Source organism: Oncorhynchus tshawytscha, linkage group LG18, assembly GCF_018296145.1.
Source record: "Oncorhynchus tshawytscha isolate Ot180627B linkage group LG18, Otsh_v2.0, whole genome shotgun sequence".
Taxonomy (NCBI): domain Eukaryota; kingdom Metazoa; phylum Chordata; class Actinopteri; order Salmoniformes; family Salmonidae; genus Oncorhynchus; species Oncorhynchus tshawytscha.
Window position 1 is genome coordinate 11,236,753 of NC_056446.1, and position 25,050 is coordinate 11,261,802.

A 25,050-nucleotide genomic window follows, 5' to 3' on the forward strand; every position below is an offset into this window, starting at 1 on the left:
CTTGATCATGTCTGCCCATCATCCACAACGTGACATTCTAACCTGTGTCCCCAAACCGTAGTCTACTCCACACAACTTCCTCTGTCCTACATCCCATACTCCCCACATCTTACTTTACTGACAAGTGCACACGATCAAATTACCTCCCCTTACTACTAGCATCCCATACTCCCCACATCTTACTTTACTGACAAGTGCACACGATCAAATTACCTCCCCTTACTACTAGCATCCCAAAGATCGAGTCCTTTTGCCCGGATCAAGGACTTGACTTGCCTGTGGCCCAGCGGGACCTGAATATCTCCTCCCTTTCTCCTCACCACACTCTAAGCCACCACAACAGCCTTCTCATTACCCTCCACACCCACATGGGCGGGAACCCAGCAAAAACTTACCACCACTCCAATCCCATTAACAGCACCATCATATCCACAAACAAGTTTCCCCTATCCGACCTGCCCGTCTTCACACTACTCAACACTGCAGCCAAATCAGAGCGGATCACCACTCTGAGTGGTTTCACCACCTCCACCCATCTCAGACCTATAATCATGGCTGCCAACTCGGCCGCATACATAATCAGTTAACCGCTTACATACTCTAACATTGATATCTGGGATATACACCCCTGACCCACCCTACCACTGACTGGATCGTTTGAGCCATCTGTATATATTCTTTAAAAAATGAATAAAACTGATTTATCAAGATATCTCTCCACACACAGTCTCACTTCCTCACCCCATTCTCTCCTACCATCAATCATATCCACATCTACACTTGGTTTCGGAAACAGCCATGGAGGTACGTTCCCGAATGCAATTGCCGGCCCTATCTCTCGCTCTCTTGCCCAGTCCATATTCTACCACTTTCTGCCCAATTGTCCACCCGTATGCCCTCTGCTCACACTCCTTTCTTCCAGCATTCCCCAGTTGCTGTGACCACAGGATGTCCTTCTGAACTCCCTTTCAACCTCACCCAGTACGCTAAATCAAGTTTGTCACTCCTTATCCTCAGTGGCAGTTCACCACTATCCACCTGCAATGCCTCAACAGGTGTCGTCCTGAAGGCACCCACACACAATCTCAAGGGCCCTTGACCGTATCCTATCCAGGCACTCTAGTACCATTTTGGCTGCCGATCCATATACAAAGCAACCATAATCCAAAGATGACCTGATCAATATACAACAGTGTTTGTCTATCAAGCATTTCGCTACACTCGCATTAACATCTGCTAACCATCTGTATGTGACAAGTAAAATTTGATTTTATTTTGATTTGACCCTCAATCATATCCTGCCACTGCCCTCGTGATGTTTAGCACCTTCCTACACCTAATTTCAATCAATTTCACCTTCCTACACTTAATTTAATCTCAACCTCTTATCAAACTACATATCTAAATACTTAAGTTCAGACACCCAACCTTTATCCTTACTGTATATATGCAGCCTAACATCTTTAACCTTCCTCCTAGAAAGCACCATCAATCAGGACTTGCCAATAGACATTCTAAACCCCCTTGTCAGAGACCAATCTTCCACAACTCCCACAGCTTCTTGAATCTTCCTCATCACATATTTCACATTCTGACCTCTTTTCCATACATCCCCATCATCAGCAAGCAAGTCCCCTGCCTGTCCCACCGCCTTAAATATGTAATCTCTCATCAGGGTGAACAACACTGGACTAACCACACTTCCCTGAGGAGTACCATTGTCTACTTTAATCCACATTGACAATTCTGACCCCACCCTCAATGCCCAATGCACCCAACTTGAGCAACAACCCTTCCTTCCACATGGTATCGTAAGCTTTCTCAATGTCAAAATACACATCACTCATTACCTATTTTTTTGTCAGGGCCTTGGCTATCTCTGTACTAACTGTCACCAGGGCATCCATGGCAGACCTCCCTCCCCTGAACTCACTCTGTGCTACGCTCATCAAATCCCTAACTTCCAAGAAATACATCATCCTACTCACTATCATCTTTTCCTTGGATGTCAACACGATGGCCTATAACTGGTATCACCCCAGTCTGCCACACCTTATTATACAACCCTAATAATGCTTTCAACGCACTGTTCGGTGCATGCTTCAACATCACAAAGCTAAATCCATCTGGTTCAGCTGAGATTAATTAAATGTATCAACGTCGGATGACCACTAGACATGCAGCATGATTGAGTGAAAAAGTGGACCACGTGACATGCGATGCAGTACTAAAAAACAAAAGTACAGAGATACTAAATATGTCTGCGTACTAGGTTCGGTTTTGTCCTAGCAGAACTCGGCTAGGTGACGCGAACGTCTGTGCTTCGCATACTAATTCGAACTATTTCCTCAAAATAGTCCGAATTAATCTAAGATAAATCAAGAAACCTGTAATTACTTTAGACTTTTTTTGCCACGGTTGTTATTTTAATCTAATTCAATCTGTCTGCAATATTAAAGCTGATCTACCCCCCTAAAAAATAAAAATACATCTGAATTTTATTGAAGAATACCTACTGTTGACCAATCACAGGGACGAAGAGCCGTAGACTTCGGCTCCCAATTTCGACAAGCCTCAATAAAGAATGTGTGCTCGAACTGCCGAACATCACAAACAAACTGTTTTGACTGGGACGCATACGGTAATGCACCCTTGACTGGGGAAGGACAATGCGAACTCCCCAGCAATTGTATTAGGAGGGTCGGAAAACCAAGATTGAAACATCTGGGTAACCGGAGGTCTGCACCATGAGTTAAGGAAAACATTCTCACTTATTTGAATAGGCCTACCGTTCACAGCTTGCCGACCATAGTCATAGATAATATAACTTCAGCTTATATAGTGCAAAGAAAAGAAGGTAGGCTAATTGACAGAGCAATAATTCCCCCACAGAAAAAGTGTTCTCCGAAGCGTGGTGGCCTACACGACTAGCCACGTTAGGCAAAAGCATGCCAATGTGCCTGAACAAAGATCGAGTGGGTGACTCGACGGAGTGCTTCTGCTGCAAGAAGCGAGTCGGAGAGAGAAGTTGTCTGTTGCTGAAAAACAAGAAGTGAGTGAACAAAGATGCATTGGCATATAAATACATCCCAAGATTTATGCCAATTGGTTGAGAGAGAGAAAAGGTGATAATTGACAGCCTATTCCCTACATAGTGCACTACTTTTGAACAGAGATATGTGGCCCCTGGTCAAAAGCGGTGCACTAAATAAAGAATAGGGTACGATTTGGCATAAAGACATAATTGATGCATTTCTAGTAGCTGTTGGACAAACAGATTCAGAGTTGGATTAAAACGAGGCAATTCTCAAACAAAAACATCCCAAATACTGTACATCACCCAGGAGGTCAGTGTGAATAGGACACACTGTACAGTACCTGTCAGAACGACCACACATACTGTATTTATCATTTAAAAGTTGTTTAATCTTTCCCCTTAGCCATCCACAGAGAAAGTGATTAACATATTGTTTGTTGTTAGGCAGCTGTGACACGTGATTTCGCTTCAATGGATCATTGATGCTTCTCCATATGAAAACACTGATAATTATGTTGTCAATTCTTGAGCCACCATAGCATAAAAGCCTCTTTCTGAGGCGTGATGAGCCAGCTGAATGTTTAATTATCCCTTTCTCATATGCTGGTCTGAGGGTCTCAAAAAGCTCATCAAACTGTTTAGCATACATGTGCACAGCCAAAAAGATGCAACGTTTATGTCTAGAATCTCTGGCACAGTGCAATCAAAGCCAACAGTTCTCCTGAGTGAAACAGGAGAAGAGATAGAAAATGAAGCAGCCAGAAAACGCTCTGCGAATCCCAAATGGCACGATATTCCCTATATGATGCACTACTTTTGACTGAGCCCTATGGACCCTGGTCAAAGGAAGGGCACTATAAAAGGGAATAGGGTGCAATTTGGGACTCAGTTGGAGCACACTGGGCAATGGATCCACTCTTCATTCCAGGCCCAAAGCTATGAAATTCATGAACCACCCATGGAGACACTTATTTCTCAAAGTGGGAAAATGAGTACTGTACATCTCCCTACATATAACAGCTTGGAGATACAATTGGGAAGACCAATTCACAATTTATATGAAGGAAAGTGGTTAATCACATTCAAAGTCCCTATGTAGATTTGCAACTATGATTTTATTTTTTTTACCTTTATTTAACTAGGCAAGCCAGTTAAGAACAAATTCTTATTTTCAATCAGGCCAAGGAACAGTGGGTTAACTGCCTGTTCAGGGGCAGAATGACAGATTTGTAATTTGTCAGCTCAGGGGTTTGAACTTGAAACCTTCTGGTTGCTAGTCCACCACTCTAACCACTAGGCTACCCTGCCACCACTGGGCTACTCTGCCGTCTGTCATTGTCTGTTGCCTCTACAATTGCCATCTAACCTTGTTGCATTCCCCCTTCAAAATGACCACAAAGGAAATAAGCTTTTAAGCTTTGTGTTATCCTCGATTATTTAAAAATATATATTTGTTGAAGCGTCACCGTCTGGAGCGCCCTTATGTATTTGTATATGTATTTAAAATATGTTCTAATAAATTAAATCAATCAAAACTAATCCATATGGCCTCTTCTGGCTGTAGGGTTGTAGGGTACTGTCCACCTAGCAAAATAGGTCATGTATTTTCTTGATTCACTTTAATTAACTATCTAGTTATCGTTTAAAAATAGTTTAATCATCTGCAGAGAAAGTGTTGTTTGTTATTAGGCAGCCGTGACTCATGATTTCACATCAATGGATCATTGATGCTTCTCCATATGAAAACACTGATAATTATGTTGTCAATTCATGAGCCACCATAGCATAAAAGCCTCTTCCTGAGGTGTGATGACCCAGCTGAATGTTTAATTATCCCTTTCTCCTCTGCTGGTCTGATGGCCTCCAAAAGGCTCATCAGACTATTTGGCATACATGTGCACAGCCAAAAAGAGGCAATGTCTTTCAAAAATGACTAAGAGTGTCCTTCATTAGTCAAGATGAGCCTTACTAGGCTATAAATCACAGTCATAGCCAGCCAGCCATCATCATCAAGACATGTCTTGAGACGTCTTAACCAAGGTTTTATGGTAAGCTAAAACTGAAACTAATCATGAAAAACATATTTTGTAAACTGAAATAAAATAATATACCAACCGGTTTGAAAAACTAAAACTAAACTGAAACTATTGTCTTTGGCTCCAAAACGAACTAAAACAAAAATCCCCATGAATTAAGTTTTAGTTATTTTTTTAATGTAAAATACATATCCAGATGTTGTAAGATCTGTCAGGCGTCAGCGACATCTGAGCAGAGGAACACACCCATTGAGATGAGCACGATGCAAGACTTTGCTTTCACAGTCACACAGAGTATCTGCTCATATGCACGGGTGCTCTTCACGCTGCTACAATGTGAAAATCTGCGGGACCAAAATAGCAGAGAAGTTTAGTCTCGCGCTTCAACTCTCCTGGTTGTTGCGGAAATTGACCCTCTACTACTGTTTACTTTGTGCATTTACGACATCTCGCTGAGTCTACCTTTAAAGAAGCACCCCAGCTATTTTTAAAATTACTTTTCCTGTTGAAAAACACACCTGGACTTCATCACTACCTTGATTACTTCCCCTTTATCTGGCACTCTGTAGCCTCACTCATCAGACAGTATTGGTTCTGTTTCCTTATCCAGATGCTTCGTTTCTCTTGTAATGTATCCATGTTTGTTATTATTAAACTCACCAACTGCACCTGCTTCTTGCGTCTCCGTTACAAAAGAACAAAAAAGGAAAGGCCAACCCCCCCACTTGTGCCATGTCTTGACATACCTGGACCACATATTGAGATGTGTCTTTTGTTAAGAAAATCAGGTGATAAATTAAGTGAAAGGAGACTGGTGTAGGTCTTTTAAATCTAACTTAACGTATGACCTGACCCATCACCTTATGCGATACTGCCCGACAGTGGCAAGAAGTGACATCCCCAAAAACGAAATAGCTATACACATTTGTCACTGAAACTAAAACTAAATAATAAAAACAAAATAGAAATGTTTTTATAGAATTTAATTTTTTTAAATGTAAATAAGATCTGAATTATAACTGAATCTAAACTGAATCTCAAATAAAAATAACATAAAAACACAAATCTATGATATCCTTGGTCTTAAAGGGGAATTTCACCCTGGGGTAATCTGGGCTTGTTTTCATCATGACCGAGGCATTTCTTGGTCAGTAAGATTTGTTTCACACATAATTGCCCAGGGGGACGGCAGGTCGGGTCTTCTCTCACTGAATGATTCACCCTATGACGGATATATTGTGAATTGCTGGCTAACATACTACTGTGAAACTAGTCTAGCTAGCTAAGTTAGCTAAACAACAACAACATGTAGGCTTATCTATGGCTAAATATAGGAGAGGTTTTACAATCAGAGATCTATTGTATCTCGATTGTAAAACATATTTTATTTTTAGTCGTAGATATGGCTACAAAACAACAAGATATAACATTAAAACCAGCCACCTAAAGATAGGTTTACCAGCAACTGTTAGCACATGACTGGAGTTGGCTAGCTCGTTAGCCTGGCACCTGCTAACTTGTTACTATGCGCCAGGCCTCCCGTTTGTAACTTTTTAGCAAACGTGTAACATCAACAACTGCAAATAGTTTTACTAGCTAGTTATGTAACATAATTAATGAGGGCTGACATTGGTTATGATAATGACAGTAGACAATACCGTGTTGTGCCTGGGCTTCTTCCTGGAGTAGATTCTTTGAGAGATACAGAATTCCTTTGCCTGCGTGTGTCATTGTAGCAGAACTGTATCCCGTGAACTGTATCCCTCTCGGTGGATTGGACATTATGCTGGATTTCAAGTAGAAGATGATTCAAGAGAAGCTGAATGGCAGTTTGGTCATAACAACTCTTTCCACAGCTGAACAAGTGTTCCCTGAACTTACTGTATGTTTCTTTTAAATGGCAGTTCCATCACGACCACCTCTCCGATCCTCTGCTAATCACCAGGTCTCTTAGCTAAAGATTGTTACACCAGATAATGTGATTTAACCAAAGATTTTTGGTATCCATTACTGGGAGTTACAGGATTGTAAGGGTTTTCCTGTGGTAAAGGAGAAGCGGACCAAAATGCAGCGTGGTGGTTATTCATGTTCTTTAATAAAGGAACTAGACATGAAATAACTAACAAAACAATAAATGTGCGAAAACCTAAAAAGTCCTATCTGGTGCAAACACAGAGACAGGAACAATCACCCACAAACACACAGTGAAACCCAGGCTACCTAAGTATGATTCTCAATCAGAGACAACTAATGACACCTGCCTCTGATTGAGAACCATACTAGGCCGAAACATAGAAATACCCAAAACCTAGAAAAACAAACATAGACTGCCCACCCAACTCACGCCCTGACCATACTAAATAAATACAAAACAAAGGAAATAAAGGTCAGAACGTGACAAGGATAGGTACTGTTTAGTGTAGCACATAATTTTCAACCAAACTTAGCTTGGCAATGCTGTCTTTTTCCTTGATTCATGGAAACATACCTCTCATAAAATGTCCGTGCCCAGTTGCAAGAGGTCAGTTAGAATTGAGAAATGCTCAGTTATTAAAATAAATACTTTTGCTCCATGAATAATCCAACAATGTTTACGCCTCCATCTTGTCCATTTCAAGTCTTCTCTCATTGATCGAGACAGGTGTTTGTCATCATGACATGCGGAACTTTGGGATGGACACTCACCTGTCTCGATCAACAAGAGAAGATTTGAACACGGTTGGATTTCTTCGTAGAGCAAAAAAAGTATTTCTTTTAATAATGCATTTTCTATATTCAAACAGACTCCTTGGTTAATACACTATCTGTTGTAAAAATCTGTAGCTACAGTTACAGAGTATATTTTCATAGAGAACAAAGCAATTCCTTCCACCTCACAGAACTTGAGGTATGAACAAATTTCATGTTCCGGAGAAAGTATAAAAGATTGGTGAAGAATCCAGCTACGAACTGGTCCGTTTGTCACAACTTGGGGAAGCTCATGGGAGATGGTGTGGCCACATTACCATAACGCTGTTTATATAATAGCCTCAGATATGAGGTTTACATCTAATTGTTGTGTAAGATGAATGAGTGAGTATGATACTGTTTGTAAAATTGTGTAATATGATTTTGGACTGTTTAATGAAGGAAAACTCAAAAAGGGGATTGGAGGTAACTAAATCAGAGGATCGCCCCTGAGCCCAGTTAGGGTCAGGCGTCCTGGGACAGCCATTTTCTGCCTTCCGAATAAAACCCCCACTCGGGTTTTCGATCAGCAGACCGAGCTTACCTCAATTACGAGGTAAGGTCTGCTAAAGGTTGCAGACCATGTTTTTCTCCATTAGGAGGACAAAGGTTGTAGACCATTGCTGAATCTTTTAACCATACCACGTGGTTAAACTCTTAGACTATCGATACCGACAGAATAAGAACAAGTCTTTGATATTAATTACTAGTCTGCAGCTAGGAATTCGGTATCATTGAACGCGAAGAACGACAACTGCCGAAACATCTATTCTATAACGAAACGAATGAATGTCACTCTGAACTTACCACTATAACCACGACAGGGAGAGAGATGGACAATTCTACAAAAGAAATGATCTTTTCACCAGCGATCAAGGCGACACACTGAGCGTAAATATATATATTGATTGCAATTGTTCCTGAATGAGTGAGCGTTCAAGTGCAAATATTAGCATTTCAATTGTTATAACTATCACTTTGACTTCTTAGTTGACCCCCACTTCCCCTTTTGTCTAACAAGCCGCCATGCCGGTTTAGCCCACTAGGGCACATTCGCATTTCATGTAACCACATTTACCTTGTTTGTTTGTTTGTTTATGCATTTCTGTGAATTACTTAGTTAGTAATAAATAAATGATTTAAGACAATTGATGTATGGATGACTCATAGTGAAAACTGGGTTCGTGCAGATAACCAACAATTTACGACGTTTGGAATGAGACTAAAGTAAGGTAAGGTAAATAATTCATTAATTCGAAGACTAATTGATCAGATAATATATCTGAAAAGTTATTTTAGGAAATGATAACTTTGTAATCTGAATATTTTTCCTTGGTGCCCCGACTTCCTAGTAATTACGGTTACATGATTAATCCGCCTAATCGCGTATTACTAATTACAGAGAATCCTTGATAAAAACTATCAGTCTTCAGTTAATGATAGTAAAGACACGACAACTGTAACATTCTTGTTGAATACCCAGTTCTCTTTCTGAGTAAACATTAAATATGGTACACTCCCCTGTTTTTTAGATTTTGACAAATAAACATTATTTGGATATCTGAATGTCTAACATCTGTTTGATGCTACAGAGACCTGTACAGTTTATGTAAATATATTCTGTGAATCCATAAAGGCAGATACATTTAGAAGATTTATTGAAAAGATCCCTATTTATTTACGGTCCTTTATCCGGCTTCGGTACACTGACAATGGTGTTTGGCATAGTAGGGTGTGGAAGCAGAGTGCTAGTGGTGAATGGTCTTGGGGGCTGCAGAAGGTGTGAAAAGTCTTAGGAGGGATGTTCTTACACAGTATGTATTGTTGTGTATTGGAGATTGAGGAGAAAATGCACCTTTCAATCATTGTCCTACACAACAACACAAAAAAAAAACTTTCTCATCTCAAAGACCTATCTGTAAACCTCCCCCAGCCCATTGACTTTGATCATTCTTGTCAATAGTAGCAGGGGATTTTGGTATATGTGTCTTTGTATCATGTTTTGAGAATTTGCAGAGAGAAGAATGAGGTGGTTGTGATTAATTACATGGTCTGGAATGTACTCTGTGGTCCTCAGGCTACATCTAACCACCTGTAACTACATCTAACCACCTTTAACCCCATAACACAAACACTACCCAATTAATGTTTATGCCATGCTTACTGGAAATGTAGCTATCTATCCGCTTGTAAATATTTTTGCCAACTGTCCTCTATCTTGTGCAGGGCTAGGGATTGGAAACATGCTGGTGGAATCAGATTATATACCACCTACATCAAAACACACAGCAATACACAATTTTACCACCCCACTAATTGTATCGATCTCTATTAGACTGGCTAGCTTAGCACACCTAACATGCTGTTAGCTAGTTAGTGTCACTAATTGGCAGCAAGATTGCTAGCCAGCTGAGAAACTAACAAACCATAGACAATTTATACACATTCATTATTACTACCAACACACCGACAATATTTTTTGTTTGTTTTCCAGACAAGGGTGGAATAGATGTCTACTAGATTGAGTTACTATTATTTGCTAACGTTAGCTTACTTACGATAGCTAATGTTGGTCAAAGATAGAACAAACAGACAAACATGTTTACTCTTTCGAAGGTAGCTACTAGTCTAGCAGTGACTACCATGGCATATGCAAAATTGATTGACAGTGTGTATCCAAAAGATAGCTAGCTATATGATTTAGGTGATGGCTTTTAGAGTTCAATACAGCAGGACTGTAACGTTAGCTAATGTAGCTAATTTACCTGGTCCAGCTAACGTTACCTTACCTCTAATCGAGAATCTTCCGTTTTATTGTGAAGGGAGAAAACTATGGTATCGTATCACTTCTCAGCTGTCATCTAAATGGGTTCCCCATCGGTTCAACCTGAAAATACCTCTGATAATCTTTGGTTACCGTAAGCATCATTCTTGATAGCCGCAAACCACTGGCAGCATCAGGGTAAATTTCTGGTAGGTAGAATGTTCCACATCTCAGTTGAATTGGTTTAAATTGCTTAAAATTTAATTATACTTCCTTCAATTCAAATTCCATAAAATGTTTGCTTCCTGTGTGGTGTGGCCAATTCAAATTTATTGTTTGAATTTGAATTAATCTCTGAAATTCCTAATTGACCCCAACCCAGCAAGGGGTTTAGATGAGATATGTTTTACAATATTAATCTATGAGAGTTGAATCTTAGCCCTCTATCATACTATGGGCTTTATTTTAACAAACCTAACGCAATGATAAATCTTAGCGCTGGCGGACGCGCTATAGGTCCAAGGATGTGCCAGAAATATTTAGCTATTTTCACTGCAGGAATTATTAGTGCAATAACTGGTGATGGTGCAAAAGGGCTGGGTTTGGATGAGTAAATAAATGATACAGTGCATTCAGAAAGTATTCACACCATTATATTTTTCCAAATTATGTTGTGTTTCATGACCTACGGAGCAGCGACCAACATGCATAGCAAAGAGTATCTCTCCTCTCTCAGTAGCAGAAGTTTGAGTTTCATGTTAAAGCAATGGTGTTGGGTTTACACAGATGCTTTTCCATAGTGTGTCACTTTGATGGTTTTTAGGGGTTCTTCATTTTAAATACACTAAATGTTCCATGTTCTGGTCGTTTCATGGACACTCATGTTAATTGTATTTTCATACACTCCAAGATTTAAGACTAGCAACTGATCATTGGTTTTAATCACTACAATTAACACTGCTTTTCATCCTCTCTTTCATGTTATGCTACCTGCATGACGATCACGGGCGGCACCTGGAAAACCTCTCTTCAACATTGATGCTAGCAACAATGACAAGATACTGGAACTCGTCATGGCTCTGGTTCCTTCGCTATCGCTGCGGGCTAGCTCTGAGCGATAGACATCTCACCCCAGCATGGGTGCTGCTACTGCTTCGCAATCGGTCCCAGCTTCACCCTGAAGATTATGGGCCGATGATCCTCTGCTGCTTGTGTACGTTACATTTGATTAAATGTTCTGAGATCGTGGAAGCCTAGAGGAGGTCCTGCAGTAATTGCTCATTTTGCCATGACTGTCTAGTAGCTATGTTGCTTTTCTCTTGCAGCATTGCAATCTGACATATAACACTGACTGTATATATAGCTGCAACTGGTTGGCTGGGTTCACAGGTAGAATATTGTCATGTACCAGATGAGAGCCCATTTTGCCTCCGCGAGGGCACTGGGCTGTGCGTCACATGAGAATTAGCCTACTCATAAGTCTCAGAAGCTATCTCAGTGGTGTGATTACGGCACAGTGTAGATGGGTAGATTATTTTAATTTACCAAGATGGCAGGTTCATCTTGCCTCAGCAAAGTCACTGGGAGATGAGTAACATGGGAAATGAACTTACTGCGGGTGTGCCTGCTATAGCCCACACATAATTTCACCTGCATGCTACACATACAGAGGCTTGTGAAAGTATTCACCCCCCTTGGCATTTTTCCTATTTTATTGCCTTACAACCTGGAATTAAAATTGATTTTTGGGGGGGTTTGTATAATTTGATTTACACAACATGCATACCACTTTGAAGAAACAAAATATTTTTTATTGTGAAACAAGCAAGACATAAGACAAACCATTTTTTTACTTGAGCGTGCATAACTACTCATCCCCCCCAAGTCAATACTTTGTAGAGCCACCTTTTGCAGCAATTACAGCTGCAAGTCTCTCGGGGCATCTCTATAAGTTTGGCACATCTAGCCACTGGGATTTTTGCCCATTCTTCAAGGCAAAACTGCTCCAGCTCCTTCAAGTTGGATGGTTTCCGCTGGTGTACAGAAATCTTTAAGTCTTACCACAGATTCTCAATTGGATTGAGGCCTGGGCTTTGACTAGGCCGTTTCAAGACATTTAAATGTTTCCCCATAAACCACTCGAGTGTTGCTTTAGCAGTATGCTTAGGATCATTGTCCTGCTGGAAGGTGAACCTCCGTCCCATTCTCAAATCTCTGGAAGACTGAAACAGGTTTCCCTCAAGAATTTCCTTGTAGTTAGCGCCATCCATCATTCCTTCAATTCTACCAGTTTCCCAGTGCCTGCCGATGAAAAACATCGCCACAGCATGATGCTGCCACCACCATGCTTCAGTGTTCTCAGGGTGATGAGAGGTGTTGGGTTTGCGCCAGACATAGTGTTTATCTTGATGGCCAAAAAGCTCAAGTTTAGTGTCAGCTGACCAGAGTACCTTCTTCCATATGTTTGGTGGATTTCCTGCATGTCTTTTTTTGCGAACACATCATGCAATTGCTTTTTTCTGGCCACTCTTCAGTAAAGCCCAGCTATGTGGAGTGTATGGCTTAAATTGGTCCTATGGACAGATACTCCAATCTCCGCTGTGGAGCTTTGCAGCTCATTCAGGGTTATCTTTGGTCTCTTTGTTGCCTCCCTGATTAATGGCCTCCTTGCCTGGTTCGTGAGTTTTGGTGGGCGACCCTCTCTTGGCAGGTTTGTTGTGGTGCCATATTCTTTCCATTCTATAATAATGGATTTAATGGTGCTCCGTGGGATTTTCAAACATTTTTTATAACCCAACCCTGATCTGTACTTCTCTACAATTTTGTCTCTGACCTGTTTGGAGAGCTCCTTGGTCTTCATGGTGCCGCTTGCTTGATGGTGTCCTTCTTCATTGTAAAAGGTTTAAACACATGCTTGTTCAATGAACCATAAACAATTAATGAACATGCACCTGTGGAACGGTCGTTAAGACACCAACAGCTTACAGATGGTAGGCAATTAAGATCACATTTATGAAAACTTAGGACACTAAAGAAGCCTTTCTACTGACTCTGAAAAACACTAAAAGAAAAATGCCCAGAGTCCCTGCTCATCTGCGTGAACGTGCCTTAGGCATGATGCAAGGAGGCTTGAGGACTGCAGATGTGGCCAGGGCAATAAATTGCAATGTCCGCACTGTGAGACGCCTAAGACAGTGCTACAGGGAGACAGGACAAACAGCTGATTGTCCTCACAGTGGCAGACCACGTGTAACAACACCTGCTCAGGATCGGTACATCCGAACATCACACCTCCTTGGATAGGTACAGGATGGAAACAACAACTGCCCGAGTTACACCAGGAACGCACAATCCCTCCATCAGTGCTCAGAGTTACACCAGGAACACACAATACCTCCATCAGTGCTCAGACTTTTCAGTTTTGAAAGTTTTTGAATTTTTTAAAACAAGTTATTTTTTTGATTTCACTTCACCAATTTGGACTATTTTGTGTATGTCCATTACATGAAATCCAAATAAAAATCAATTGAAATTACAGGTTGTAATACAACAAAATAGGAAAAATGCCAAGGGGAATGAATAATTGTGCAAAACACTAGTGTTATACAGATGACATTGCTGAATTGTCTTAAAGCTCTTAAATGGTGCACTTCTACCATACACATAGTTTGTTGTCTGACAACAGTTCTGCTGTTTTGGGGATTGGGCTATGGTCAAAAATAGTGCACTGTTTGGGAATAGGGTACTATTTGGGACTGCCTTTCAGCTGGCTGACAAATCTGGGAACAAAAATTATCTGATAGGTTGCAAGATGTAAATAAACCATCACATTGGCCTTGCTATTACCCTCAGCCTGAACTTGCTTTTTTTCCTGTTATCAACTCCACAGAAAGAATAGGCTGCATTAAGCCTTTACATTTGGGGATTCCTCCCTATGATGGCATTACAAGCCATCCAAAACACTCCCATCAGTACTTTTGAACAGTCCTCGTAAATTGTGAGAAATTGGAAGTTCTGTCCAAGCTGGAGAGTGGGGAGTTGGCAGCCTCTTCTAACTGATCTATGGATCAGAGAGGCTGTGTGGGACAGAGAGAGGCTTCTGCGTCCCAAATGGCACCCTATTCCCTACATAGTGCACTACTTTTTTTTACCAAGCTATTCCCTATATAGTGCACTACTTTTGACCAGGCCCTGGTCAAAAGTAGTGCACTAAATAGGGAATAGGGTGCCATTTGGGACACACACAGAGTGGCGGTGCCAGATATAGAAGGTGCTTGGGCTCTGTTTGCCAGATGGATCGACACGACGCTGCTGGCGAAGGTCTCATTACAACGACTCGGGGGCCTTCCTAAGATAAAACAGGCATGGGGATCTGAGGAGAGAAATCCAGTCAGCATTCTGGCAGCCCAGCGCGCTCTCTCTCTACCTCGTCCCCTCCTCCCCCCTCACCCTTCAGCCGACCCCTACCTGGCTTCATCAGAGCGCTATTGTTTGTGCTGTGGCAGAAAATAGCCCTGTCCACCATGCAGCCCAGCAGTGACATAGGAACACTCAAGCAGAGAGGAGAGATTCTGTCTGCTGTGAGCGATGCACCTGTGTGGTGACTCAGAGCCCAAGATGGAGTGGCAGACTTGGCAGGTGTTGTTGCTCTGTCAGGTGGTTATTTCCCTGGTTGTTATGTAGAGCTGCAATTAGAACTTGTGATGAGTTGGAGGAAATGGTAAACAACCATGTTGTGTGACAAATACAGCAAGTATAGGTGGTGTACTGCTAATGAATGTTTATATACTGTAGGCTAATAGTGGAGCTGATTATCTAAGAGGCGATAGCATGACTCTTGCTGATCCGAGCGTCCCAAGGCAGGAGGGGGGAGGATAAAGACATCTCTTACAGGCACTGAGTGCTGGATGACAGCGAAGCTGAAGAGATTGAGCTCGGCGCACATGTGATAGATGGGCAGCACGAGCTTCTGTGACTGGGCTTTGAATCTTGGCTGTCTGTCACTATGGCAGAAGAGGCTTGGCATGTGGGCCAGCTAAATAATCACACCACTGCGATTACTGGTCCATTTCTAACAGGATAATCCGCTGTGAAAGATGAATGGGGAAGTTATGTAATTGTGAGGGATATTATGGAGCGGGACCTAGCTACAGTACATCAATCCATTTTCACATCTATCTCTGCATTCACACCTTCAGTGTCTTTTGTAGTATAAAGTAAAAGTAGCCTTGGCTGGCTTGTGTGAGCCAGAAATACTCATAGGAGCAGGAGCCGTTTTCAGTATCATGAGACAGTTTAATGTAGAAGTTTACCCTCTGGGCAGGACGGTAGTCTGTCGCAGGGTCTTAGCCCCAATCTATTTCCTTGATGCTGAGTGCTAAACGGATGCATCGGGTCCCATTTTAAGGTCTATGGTAGGACTTGGCCAGATAGAACTCCCAACCTTCCAATCCCAGGGCGGACACTAACCACAAGGCCCCTGACTTGGTCTGTTGCAGTGTATCTGGTATTGATTGTTTTTGCCTCGTCAGAAAAATGTGATTGTTTGGATAGTATGATTTATATTTCCAGTTGAAGTCTGAGCTTTACATACACCTTTGCCAAATACATTTAAACTCAGTTTTTCACAATTCCTGACATTTAATCCTAGTAAAAATTCCCTGTCTTATGTCAGTTAGGATCACAACTTTATTTTAAGAATGTGAAATGTCAGAATAATAGTAGAGAGAATGATTTATTTCAGCTTTTATTTCTTTCATCACATTCCCAATGGGTCAGAAGTTTGCATACACTCAATTAGTATTTTGTAGCATTGCCTTTAAATTGGTTAACTTGGGTCAAATGTATCGGTAGCCTTCCACAAGCTTCTCACAATAAGTTGGGTGAATTTTGGCCCATTCCTCCTGACAGAGCTGGTGTAACTGAGTCAGGTTTGTAGGCCTCCTTGCTTGCACACGCTCTTTCAGTTCTGCCCACAAATGTTCTATAGGATTGAGGTCAGGGCTTTGTGATGGCCACTCCAATACCTTGACTTTGTTATCCTTAAGCCATTTTGCCAAAACTTTGGAAGTATGCTTGGGTCATTGTCCATTTGGAAGACCCATTTGAGACCAAGCTTTAACTTCCTGACTGATGTCTTGAGATGTTGCCTCAATATATCCACATAATTGTTCTACCTCATGATGCCATCTATTTTGTGAAGTGCACCAGTCCCTCCTGCAGCAAAGCACCCCCACAACATGATGCTGCCCCCCCGTGCTTCAAGGTTGGGATGGTGTTCTTCGGCTTGCAAGCTTCCCCCTTTTTCCTCCAAACATAACGAGGGCCATTATGGCCAAACAGTTCTCTTTTTGTTTCATCAGACCAGAGGACATTTCTCCAAAAAGTACAATCTTTGTCCCCATGTGCAGCTGCAAACCAAAGTCTGCTTTTTTTATGGTGGTTTTGGAGCAGTGGCTTCTTCCTTGCTGAGCAGTCTTTCAGGTTACGTCGATATAGGACTAGTTTGACTGTGGATATAGATACTTTTGTATCTGTTTCCTCCAGCATCTTCACAAGGTCATTTGCTTTTGTTCTGGGATTGATTTGCACTTTTCGCACCAAAGTACGTTCATCTCTAGGAGACAGAACCAGTCTTCTTCCTGAGCGGTATGATGGCTGCGTGGTCCCATGGTGTTTATACTTGCGTACTATTGTTTGTACAGATGAACGTGGTACCTTCAGGCATTTGGAAATTGCTCCCAAGAATGAACCAGACTTGTGGAGGTCTACAAAACAAATGTCTGAGGTCTTGGCTGATTTATTTTGATTTCCCCATGATGTCAAGCAAAGAAGCACTGAGTTTGAAGGTAGGCCTTGAAATACATCCACAGGTACACCCCCAATTGACTCAAATGATGTCAATTAGCCTATCAGAAGCTTCTAAAGCCATGACATAATTTTCTGGAATTTTACAAGCTGTTTAAAGGCACAGTTAACTGTAAACTTCTGACCCACTGGAATTGTGATGCAGTGAATTATAAGTGAAATAATCTGTCTGTGAACAATTGTTGGAAAAATGACTTGTGTCATGCACAAAGTAGATGCCCTAACCAACTTGCAACAACTCTAGTTAGTTAACAAGAAATTTGTGGAGTGGTGGTTGAAAAACGAATTTTAATGACTCCAACCTAAGTGTATGTAAACTTTCAACTTCAACTGTATATACAGTGCTGTGAAAAAGTATTTGCCCCCTTCCTGATTTCTTATTTTTTTGCACATTTGTCACACTTAAATGTTTCAGATCATCAAACAAATTTTAATATTACACAAAGATGACCCATGTAAACACAAAATGCAGTTTTTAAGTGATTGCTTTTTTCCTTTAATAAATCAAATTATCCGAACCTTCATGGTCCTATGTGACAGAGTAATTGCCCCCCCCCCCTTGTTAAATCATGAATTTACTGTGGTTAATCATATTTTTTGGAAAGCTGAGTTCAATAATCACTAGCCACACCCAGGTCTGATTACTGCCAGACCTGTTGAATCAAGAAATCACTTAAATAGAACCTGTCTGACAAAGTGAAGTAGGCCAAAAGATCTCAAAAAGCAAAACATCATTCCACGATCCAAAGAAATTCAGGAACAGATGAGAAACAAAGTAATTGACATCTATCCGTCTGGAAAGGGTTACAAAGCCATTTCTAAAGCTTTGGGACTCCAGCGAACCATGGTGAGAGCCATTATCCACAAATGGAGAAAATTTGGAACAGTGGTGAACCTTCCCAGGAATGGGCGGCCTACCAAAATTACCCCAAGAGCGCAGCGACGACTCATCCAAGAGGTCACAAAAGAACCCACAACAACATCTAAAGAACTGCAGGCCTCACTTGCCTCATTTAAAGTCAGTGTTCATGACTCAGCCAAAAGAAAGAGACTGGGCAAAAATGGCATCCATGGCAGAGTTCCAAAGCGAAAACCACTGCTGACCAAAAAGAACATAAAGTCACGTCTGACTATTGGCAAAAAACATCTTGATGATCCCCAAGACTTTTGGGGAAATATTCTGTGGACTGAAGAGACAAAAGTTTACCTTTTTGGAAGGTGTGCGTCCCGTTACATCTGGCGTAAAAGTAACACAGCATTTCAGAAAAAGAACATCATACCAACAGTCAAATATGGTGCTGGTAGTGTGATGGTCTGTGGCTGCTTTGCTGCTTCAGGACCTGGACAACTTGCTATGATTGATGGAACCATGAATTCTGCTTTCTACCAAAAAATCCTGAAGGAGAATGTCCGGCCATCAATTCGTGACCTCAAGCTGAAGCGCACTTGGGTTCTGCAGCAGGACAATGATCCAAAACACACCAGCAAGTCCACCTCTGAATGGCCTAGTCAAAGTCCGGACTTGAATCCGATTGAGATGTTGTGGTATGCTATGACCTTAAATAGGCGGTTAATGCTCGAAAACCCTCAAATGTGGCTGAATTAACACAATTCTGCAAAGAAGAGTGGGCCAAAATTCATCCACAGCGATGTGAATGACTCATTGCCAGTTATCACAAACGCTTGATTGCAGTTGTTAGTGGCCAATTACTTTTTCACATATGGCCATGAAGGTTCGGATAGCTTTTTTCCCTGAATAAATACAATTATCACTTAACTGCAATTTGTGTTTACTTGGGTTATCTTTGTGCAATATTTACATTTGTTTGATGATCTGAAACATTTAAGTTTGACAAATGTGCAAAAAAAAAAAAGAAATCAGAAGGGGGCAAATACTTTTTCACAGCTCTGTATATATCTATCTTGGCAGTGATCAAGGTGAGCTCTTCAAAAATATTTTGCTGTGTTTTGTTTGTTTGATGTGGAGGCAGCCTTGCTCCCATTCAATCGGCGGGCTACAGAGCTGGAAACTAAACTCCTCAAGCCACCATTCACTCCTATCACAGCCAGATGAACTGAGTCCTTTGTAGACCATGCAAGAGAAATAGGTACTAAAGGCAGAGACTAATAACTTCCTGGCAGGATTGAATCTGGAGCAGCAATTAATATTGCCCTCTTCATATCAACTTCAGATCAAATACAGTATGTAACCAGAAATGTGTCTCGATTCATCTCACTCTGTTCATATCAATTTTATACCAAACGAGAAACCTTCAATATCTCAATACTTTCTCATTCCACACCACCCAGAGAAACATTCAAATGAGATGCCTTTTGTAATCTAACTTTCAAATGTATACAGATTCCTCTCCGCAAAGGTTTATCTACACAAAATTCATATAACAAAAAGTACAGATGTAGAAAAATGCATTTGGAGCGTACCTTTTCTTCTAAATTGAAGTCCACCCCTCTTCATCTTTCTTCATCCATATCCCGTTCAATATGTTTTTTTGGCAATAGCAAAATAACCAACTACCCACAGAACCTCTGTTCCTGTTTGATAAAGCAATGCGAGGAACCATGGAAACAGTCATCAGAGTGCAGACTTTTAAATGTGTCAAAGTTGGCCTAATCGATCTCAGAGGCAGAGCAGGATATTAATTTTAGACTGGGTAAGAATAATATTGTTGCCATAGAGTCTGTCTCCCCTAAGCAAAGAGGCTTTTACCTGAGAGCCAAATGTACCACAAGAGGGAAAATGACATTTTTCATATCATAATACAACTGAATCTAATGTACAGAAGGCACCATCCATCCAAAATCCCAGTACGATTCTAAAATGGTCAATTTAGAAGGTGTCCACAGCGTATGTTAATTCTCCTATACACACACACACATACACACACACACGAACACACACACACACACACACACACACACACACACGAACACAGTGGGCAGCTTCTGGCAAAAAAGAAAGAAAAGGATGCACCACCATCCACACATCCGGTCTCTGACTTTCACATGATTTAATGATTGCCTATATTATTTTGAACAATTAGGATTTGCAATACCGAGCTGTGAGAAGTGCCTTGAAGTGATGAGAACAGAAATATTTTAAAAAGCAACAGTGATAGTGAACCTCATTGAATGTCATCTGGAGCATTTTCATCAGTGATGTCCAATAATTCAATTGGTCTTTAAAGTTGTGTTCGATTATTAACTTATTAACGTACCGCTAAAATGGTTGTTCGGTGTTCAAGGAGGTCGTAAACACCTGGCGTATGGAATAACACACTCTACTATCCCTTTAAGTTTGTTATCTGTTTTGTTACAGCATTCAAATGATGGCTTTATCTCCTCTCCACAATTATGAGAAACTGATACAGCAAACAAATGTTATTACTATTTCATGATTTAACAATATCACACCTCTACAAGCTTTTTGGCTGGAATATAGCGGTTGACCAGCATCATAATTTTTTACCACAGTCTGTTCTGAATTATAACCTGCTATGTTATCTAATACTTTGGGCTTTTTAGTTGCATTTCCATCTGACGTATGAAGTGCAAACTCATCATTTACCATCCTTCTACCATCTTGTTTTTTCCAAGGAAAATGGCCATACCCTTAGATTCCATTGAACATTTTATTTCTTGTATTTCACAATAGCAGAAGTGATTTGTACTCCACTGGGATGGACCTCTACTCGCAGAGTCAATGCAATTACAGTGCATTGCTTATGAGCAGAGAAGCTTATTGTACAGCATTAGCTAATTTGGATCAAATAGAACCTCCATTACATGAGTACTTAGCTGTTGCATCTCTGTAGTTTACTGTGGTTGTATTCGTCAAAATGTGATGTTTAACAATCAAATCTCAATGGATCTTCAACAGCTTATTATTTCTGTAAATTCTTTCAATTTTATCTAGCACTTAACACATGCAGCCTGGAATGTAAAGGGAATGCTGAGACATCTTTGAAACATTATCATTATGAGAAATGGCACTGTAGGTGAAGAAATGTGTTAGGTGTCTGTATTCCTGTCTGTCATATTTGACTTTGATTGGTATAATTCTACCAACAGCAGTATTTCGTAATTACCCAGAAGGTTGCAGCAGAGTGAACTCACAGGTAATTTAAGCAGCTCCATAGCAAAATATAACAAAAACTACACACAAAAAAATACACTCGTTACAATGCATACAGATATAGATACTTTGATTGAGGCTTGTTTGATAAAAAAAGAAGTCAGCTTATAGTCCAGTTTGAAGTAAACAACCTTATTCACAATAAAAATAATAGTCAAATTATTATTTTTACATTGACCATGAGATTAAAATGAGAGATGGTGTTTAATCATAAAATCCATGCTAATCTCATTAAAGAGTTAGAACAATAGTAAACATACAAGAAATGGAACAGGAAAGGTCTCTGTTGGCACCAAGGTTTTTGATGTGACTGACTATTATTTTCCTAAGGGGGGAGGGGCCTTCCCAGAGGGCTCAGAACCTATTTGTGCTTATCATTCCCACATGAGTTAGCCTACAATAAGTATATGTCCCGAATGGTACCCTGTTCCCTACAGTGTGTACTACTTTTGACCAAAAGTAGTGCACAATGTTGGGAACAGGATACCATTTGGGACGGATTCTAAATCTGTCATACAGCAGGCATTCCATGAATGTTTAAATATTAAACGTTATATCAAGCCTCTGTTCCTCCAAGTCAAAGAGCTATTGATATCCAACACATATTAACCTCGATACCAATAACGCAAAAAAGTTATTGCTGGTTTAGGTTGGAATATGAATTGTTTAGCCTGGGTGGGTGGTAATCTCATGACTGACTGCCATTCATAAGGAAGGTAGCAGACTGTATATAGCCTATTTCTGAATAGGTGTCAGTGATTAATGAATATATTTTTGCTTTGCAAAATAATCAAGTTTCCAAACTTGCCTGCAGGCCATGTAGATAGGCTTATGAAGTATAATATCATGTTCCTGGGCTTTTTGAAAACATACTAGATACAATACTGCAATAGGCTAACATGCTGTAATTATTGGAGAGCTGCAGTTTGTGGTGCTGCTGACGTAGCTGAGTAAAATGAAATGGGTTTGGCACCCTTTGTCTGGTAGGTAGCTTATTTTCAGGACCTGCAACATCTAAAGCGTATTAGTTTGTGGAAAGCCTTTTTGAAATCCTCATTGGACATGGTGTAAATGATGGGGTTTATTAAAGAGTTAAGATAACCCAACCAAGTGAATATGTCAAATAATTCTGGATAGAAACATGACGCACAGACTGAAACCACTAAAGTGTAAATGAAAAACGGTAGCCAGCATATGATGTAAGCTCCAAGAATGATCCCTAAAGTTTTTGTCGCCTTTCTTTCCCTGGCAGCGGAGATCCTCTTCTTCTCCAGGAGCGCGTCGGATACAGTGACTTTCACATGGTTCACATTGGCAGTTGAGCTATTAGCGTCGCAAGAAGAGGCTTCGTTCGTCCCGTAATTTAGAGAGGTGGTGGATGCCACAGAATGTGTACCCGGCGAGTTTGTTATCAAATGGGCAGAAGTGAGTCTTTTCCCCGGTTTATTAGACGACTGTTTCAATATTCTCTTTCGGGCTTCCACGTAGATCCTACCGTAAAGGGCTATGAGTAACAAAGTGGGAATATAGAAGGCTCCAAAAGTGGAATAAATAGTGTAGAAAATGTGATCAGTATTCACGTTGCAAGTGGTAACCTCGTCCGTTTTCACCTGACGCCAGAAGAAGGGTGGCAGTGAGATGGAGATGGCAATCACCCAGGCAGTGGCGATCATCCCCGCTGCGCGCGCTGGTGTGCGCTTCTTGGTGTACTCAACCGCGTCTGTTATTGCCCAGTAACGGTCCAGTGCAATTACGCACAGGTGAAGAATGGATGCGGTGCAACACGTAATGTCTGAAGACAACCATATGTCGCACATAACTTGTCCCAAAGTCCATGTTTGACTCACCGTGTATAGTGCGCTGATTGGCATCACCAATACGGACACTAGAAGGTCTGTCAGGGCGAGTGATGCTATCAGAAAGTTTGCAGGCGTATGCAGTTTTCTGGATTGATAAATAGTAGCAATAACGAATGCATTTGATAATGTTGTTGCAAAGGTTATCAGAGATAATGTAAATGCTAAACCGGCTTGGAAAGCCAAACTATCTACCTCCTCTCCTTCAGTCGTAACATTTACATTGGTATCATTGGTTGACATATTCCAGAACTCTCCATAAATAAAAGAAGTTGGCTTCAACTGACTGGCGCGCTCCATCCTTCCACACTCTTTTGACAGATGTCATTGAGCTTTGAAGGAAAACCCTTCATGAAAAGGAGCACAGGGACTGCTTATCCAACGTAAACGTCGCATTTATTGTCATGTTCCAGGTTATGCGCAACTCCATCCCCTTCGGTGTCCATCAGACGCACATTGATTATCCAAAAATCACAAGAAAAAAATGTGAACCCTTCTTCTTGAAATATCCTTTGCCTCGACTTCCCATTAATGTACTTTATTGTTTGTTATACATTCAGCTTTTGAATGGAATGTAGATATGAGAACCTTCCCATTCTATCCATTAATGATTGTCGTTAGGTTGCCCAATTAAACGTGCATTTATTAATTATGTAGGGCTATCACAGTATTGATAAAAACATTTAAAGAATGATAATGATCTGTAGTAGTTTGCTTTCTTTATTGTTGTTCTTTGAGTCTGTTAATCCGCTCTTCTAGCCACTGTGCTGGATCTGCGGCACTTCAGAAGTTGGGCGCGGGCGAGGTTTCACACTTGGTTTTATAGAGAACGCTCGAGCTGGCAGAACCCTACAGATATCACACTGGTCCTCCTCTCTCTGTCTCTCAAGGCTGAGCAAGTGGTTTCATACACCGGGTCATAATGCCCTTGGGTTTAGTATTAATCATAGCCAGAAAGGGGCTACTAAACTATTTTGACATACAAATATTGTTATGGTATCTGAAATAGGCCTAACTAATAACATAATAAAACAAATCTTACATTTACAAATGCATTCCGCCACATAACATTGATTGAGATGCAGTGCAACGCCAGAAGTGTCAATCTGCACCTTGGATAGCTCCACACAGGCGGTCCGCTGCAAGGACCTTTGGACAGCTCCTCTTCGGAAGTTAGTTACAATGTCATCAGTTCAACCGGGAAAGACACGCATTGTGATGATTATATAGTACTTGGATATGTTGTTGGTGATATTATTATAGTCTATACGATACTGGTTGTGCTCTGTTCTTTATAAAATGAAAATACAGGTGTTGTAGGGCGTATAATGAATACCAATGTCAAATCAAAATCAAATCAAATTGGTAGTGTACACATATTTTGAAGATGTTATCGCAGGTACAGCGAAATGCTTGTGTTTCTAGCTCCAACGGTGCAGTAATAGGCTACCTAACAATACAAAACAATACACACAAATACAAAACATTTAAATAAAGTAATTAAGAAAGATGGGGATGAGCATCCGGAATATAAATATATGTGTATATGATGGTGTGTATAGACTTTACGGACAGTATATGAATAGAAAAGGTGTATACAGCAGTAGTTA

The 25,050-nt window shown here is 40.8% G+C and overlaps 1 protein-coding gene across 1 annotated transcript; it reads right to left on the reverse strand.

The window, feature by feature from the left end:
- Positions 1-20,870: 20,870 nt before the first annotated feature.
- On the reverse strand, positions 20,871-24,213 carry LOC112218058 (5-hydroxytryptamine receptor 1B-like). Its single transcript, XM_024378656.1, has one exon. It carries the CDS (start codon positions 23,738-23,740, stop codon positions 22,583-22,585), a length of 1,158 nt encoding a protein of 385 aa, XP_024234424.1. The 5' UTR covers positions 23,741-24,213; the 3' UTR covers positions 20,871-22,582.
- Between the last annotated feature and the right edge of the window lie 837 nt (positions 24,214-25,050).